This window comes from Lutra lutra, chromosome 13 (genome assembly GCF_902655055.1).
Source record: "Lutra lutra chromosome 13, mLutLut1.2, whole genome shotgun sequence".
NCBI classification, from domain to species: domain Eukaryota; kingdom Metazoa; phylum Chordata; class Mammalia; order Carnivora; family Mustelidae; genus Lutra; species Lutra lutra.
Window position 1 is genome coordinate 88346501 of NC_062290.1, and position 4435 is coordinate 88350935.

Sequence of the window (4435 nt, forward strand, 5' to 3'; positions counted from 1 at the left end):
CATAAATAGGGTCCCCGGGGCAGCCTTCTCACTAGCTTCTCCTCCTTAGCTGCTGTCCGGCACGCCAGTTTCCTAAGCCCTGAAGTCATGGCCCGAGGTATCCTGTGTCTGGGCCTCGTCCTGCTGGGGGCCCTGCAGGCTCCGGCCCAGGACTTCCTCATAAGTCCGATCCCAGTCCCACTTCTGGACTCGATCCCCCTGCAGCCCGACTTCCAGGAGGACCAGGTAAGGGGCCTGGAGGGGCAGCTGCAGGGAGGCGCCTGGGGCAGAGTGTGAACAGAATGAGGAGAGGCAGAGTCTTAGGGAACGTGTCAGGGCCGGATGGGCTCAGGCTTCAGCTCAGCTCACCCTCAGGTCGCTTGATGGAAGGCACACCCCATACCCCCGTCCTCACCCCAACTTAGCTGTCAAGAGAGTCACTTGAGCGGAACTTGCCAGGTCCACGATCCCTTCCATAATCCCCACAGTCCTTGCAAGGTAGGGACATCTTCAGGCCCTCCGCATGATAAGGAAACAGGAACAGGGACTTTAGTGGGCCACTTGCCAAGGGTCACCCTGTCCCTACCAGACTCAGGGCTCCCTCCTGGCTGGGGGCCCCCAACTTCTGTGGCTGCATCAACGCAGGCCTGTGTGGCCAGTCAGGGTCCCTGCTGCCCAGCTCCTGGCTCCCAGTCAGGCTGCCTAGAGGTACCTGCAAGGACAGAGCAGCAGGGGGGCCCTCCGGGGGTGGTTCCTGGGCTCTACATATCAACTGCCACCCCTCCCCGCCCTAGTTCCAGGGAAAATGGTACGTCATAGGCATAGCAGGGAACTCGATTAATGCAACAAGAAGAGCCCGGTTCAAGATGTACACCACCACATACGAGTTGAAGGACGACCACAGCTACAATGTCACCTCCACCCTGATCCGGTGAGAGCCACCACCTCCTGGGTGGGGGGTGGGGGGTGCGGCAGGGACGTCCCGGGGGTCTGAGTGGCAGACTGATGTCAAAGCCCAGCGATGATTGAAGGTGAAAGGTGGACATTCATCCTACCGTTGGGTACCAGATCCCCCTGCATTCATCCCCTCCTTCATTCTCTAGATCAATATTTATCGGTCACTTCAGTGCAGACACACAGACAGTACTGGGGATGGATAGTACAGACAGCCCTAGGGAAATGGGAGTGGAGAGAGCAGGGGCATCCTCGAGTGGGAGGAGGGTCACTCGATCCAGCCTGGAATCCCACCCAGGGCTACATCAAGGGCTTCCAGACAGGTGGTCTCTAGGCTGGGCCTCAAGGAAGTTCCAGCTCCTTCAGGAGATCATCACAGGGCTGCCCTGAGCTGGGGCTGATGAGCAGCCTGGAGAGGGGCGGTGGCCGAAAGGCAGGGTCCTCAGACACCAGTACCAAACGGAACTGGTGACAAGCAGGTATGGCTGCAGCAAGGAGAGGAATGAGGGAGGCTGGTCAGTCCCAGGTCGAAGATGACCAGGATGGGGGCAGATGAGGACCTACAGAAGGGAGCCAAGAATTACCCAGCTCCTGTGGGCTTCTGGCTCTGGAACTTGGGGGATGGGGCTGGAGCACTTGCGGTGAAGGGAACAGAAGAAGGGCAGGTTTGGGGAGATGAGCTCTGGGGTGCCAGGGTACCAGATGGGATGCCCGTGAGAGAGCAGGGTCGGCCCAAGAGCTAAGGGCATCCTCGGCATCAACAGACTGTAGCCTTTGGAGCGTGAATCCCCCAGGAGACTCTACGGCAGGAAGCTGTAAGATAAGAGGGATGCGTTCACTAGGGAAGAGCCAGACCCACTGGAGCAGGGTAGGCTGTGGTCCTCCTGAGGCCAGGTGGGCTGTCACCTTTTTTAAAAAATATTGTATTTAGGGGCGCCTGGGTGGCTCAGTGGGTTGAAGCCTCTGCCTTCGGCTCGGGTCATGATCTCAGGGTCCTGGGATCGAGCCCCACATAGGGCTCTCTGCTCAGCATGGAGCCTGCTTCCCTTTCTCTCTCTCTGCCTGCCTCTCTGCCTGCTTGTGATCTCTCTCCCTCTGTCAAATAAATAAATAAAGTCTTTTTAAAAAATATATTGTATTTATTAGAGAGAGAGAGAGCGCGCATGTGTGCACACATGAGCAAGCAGGGGCGGGAATAGAGGGAGAGAGGATCTCAAGCAGCCTGTGCCGAGCACAGAGCTGGACTGGGGGCTCCATCCCAGGATCCTGAGATCAGGACCTGAGCCAAAATCAAGAGTCAGATGCTTCATCGACTGAGCCCCGCGGGCGCCGCTGGACTGTCACCCTCTTACCCACCACCCATCTCGTTTCCACAGGAACGAGAGCTGTGACCACTGGATCAGAACTTTCGTCCCAAGTCTCTTGCCTGGCCAATTCACTTTGGGCAACATCAAGAGTGAGTCCTGAGCAGGGCGGGTCTCCACAGGGCACAGACGCCATCCTGCGGGGGCTGGGGAGGAAAAACCGTTCCCGGCCCCCGACCAGGGTGGGCTGACCCCCTCACGGCCACGCTGCAGGTCATGTCGGGGTGCAGAACTACACTGTGCGTGTCATGATGACCAACTACAACCAGTTCGCCATGGTGTTCTTCAAGAAAGTTCACGACAACCACGAGTTCTTCAAGATCACCCTCTACGGTGGGTCCTCTCCCACTGCCCCTGGGACCGTGCTCCTGTTCATGCTGGGGGCGAAGACGCCCATCCCACCCAGGCCCCAAGGTCCCTTTACTCTGAGCCCCTGGGAGGTGGGAGAGGGGTCTTCCCGCAGGTCTGTCCCTACCCCTCCCATGAGGAAGGGCTCTGAGGCCTCATTCACAAGTTCAAGACTATTTATGGAGCATTTGCCTGCCACTCACTGGCCATCTTGACCATAGGGAGGACCAAGCAGCTGAGCACCGATCTGAAGAAGTATTTCACCCGCTTTGCCAAATCCCTGGGCCTCACCAATAACCACATCATCTTCCCTATCCCCATTGGTAATTGTCAGCTACGGAGAGGAGAAGGGGACATGGGGGACTGTCCAGGTCTAATGTTGCCTCACAAGGGAAAGGGGAAGTGGGAAACTTGGGCCCCTGCTGCCATCACTGGAGACCCTGGGAGCCACTTTGGGATCATGAAGACCCTGCCACGCCTAGGGGTCTGTGGGGCACCCAGCAGGGTGGGTCCCAAGGTCCAAGTTTCCCATCTCCTTGCCTGGTCACCTTCCCCTCTGCCCAGGTCTGCTTGTCCTGGGCTGGTTCCCCCTTGGCCCTGGGGCTTGCTCACCACTGACTTGGGAGGTGCTCAGGGGGCCTGGCCTGGACAGGCACCTTCCCAAGGCTGCAGGGCAGTCAGGACTCAGCAGAGAAATGGGCAGAAGGTCTGGTACCCAAGCAGGCATGTGGCTGGGCCTCAGTGGCCACCTCTGGAGAATGGGGGTCACCCAGGTCTGTTTGTCCTCTGGCTTCTCTCCCCATCCCCTGCCCCCATCATCCACCCCTCTGCTGTATCATCCTTGAAGGGAACCCCAGATCATCTGTGGCTGGGCCAAGCAGGGGCCCAGGGCATCCCAGGGGAAGTATAGGGGCCCTGAAGGTCAGGGATCCCCCCATACACCCCTGCCCATGCTGACCACTCTATCCCCCGCAGACGAGTGCATTGATGATGAGTGAACGAGCATGCGGTGAGTATGGCCCAGGAGGAAGGGGCTGATGAGAGCCAGAATGCAGCGGGAGAGGGTCCCAGGCTTGCCTTTGCCCCCCCTGCCCATCACTGCTGCCCTCTTTGTTCCCCTGACTCTCTTTTTAGGTGCATTCTGTCCCCACCCCGTCACCCTCATGCCGACCTCTGCCCAGGGCACCGCCTAGCTGTCCCCACCAACCTGGACACCAAGAGAGAGCCGGGAGACCCTTCTCACTGCACAGCCCACCAGCTGCTCCCCAGGCTGCCCTTCTGATGGAACCCCTCCTTGCTCGCTAAATAAACACATGCCCCCAAGTCCCGAGTCTGTGCTCCTTGACCCCTAGGCCGTCTGAGAGGGAGAAGAGCAAAGGGTGGGCTCCTGTTAGCATCACTCCCAGGGACTTGGTCCCCAGAGAGAGCTGGGGGCCGCGGAAACAGAGTCCACCTCTGACCAAACACCTGCAGCTCCCAGCTCCGGGCCCAGCCCCAGCCCCAGCAGCAGCCCGCACTGACCCCCACCCCCCGCACACTGATGGGCACATCTCATACCCATGTTCAGCCACCTGCAGCAGGGTCCGGGAGATGTGGGGGTTTGGGGGGACTGAGTGCTGTCACCCACACTTCACCAGGGCCCTGTAGATCCTGGAAGACTGCAGCCAGGGTTAGGGGTGCACAGCAGATAGGGCAGAAGCGTGTCCAGCTTGAGGCCGTGCCAGGCACAGAGGGCCACTGGAGGTGGTCCCCTTTCCCTCTGCCAACCCCCCTGTGGGCCCACTGGTGGG

At 59.5% G+C, this 4435-nt stretch overlaps 1 protein-coding gene across 1 annotated transcript; it reads left to right on the forward strand.

Moving 5' to 3' along the window:
* LCN2 (lipocalin 2) lies at positions 1-3959 on the forward strand. Its single transcript, XM_047700519.1, has 7 exons — positions 1-225; positions 774-910; positions 2310-2389; positions 2511-2630; positions 2867-2968; positions 3621-3654; positions 3780-3959. Exons 1-6 carry the CDS (start codon positions 88-90, stop codon positions 3641-3643), a joined length of 600 nt encoding a protein of 199 aa, XP_047556475.1. The 5' UTR covers positions 1-87; the 3' UTR covers positions 3644-3654; positions 3780-3959.
* Positions 3960-4435: the final 476 nt, after the last annotated feature.

What these genes read in the sequence shown, in the direction of transcription:
- LCN2 (XM_047700519.1), top strand. Translation starts at nt 88, where the DNA reads ATGGCCCGAGGTATCCTGTGTCTGGGCCTCGTCCTGCTGGGGGCCCTG. An exon ending in CCGACTTCCAGGAGGACCAG is followed by an intron (nt 226 to 773) that starts GTAAGGGGCCTG and finishes TCCCCGCCCTAG; the next exon opens with TTCCAGGGAAAATGGTACGT. An exon ending in GTCACCTCCACCCTGATCCG is followed by an intron (nt 911 to 2,309) that starts GTGAGAGCCACC and finishes TCGTTTCCACAG; the next exon opens with GAACGAGAGCTGTGACCACT.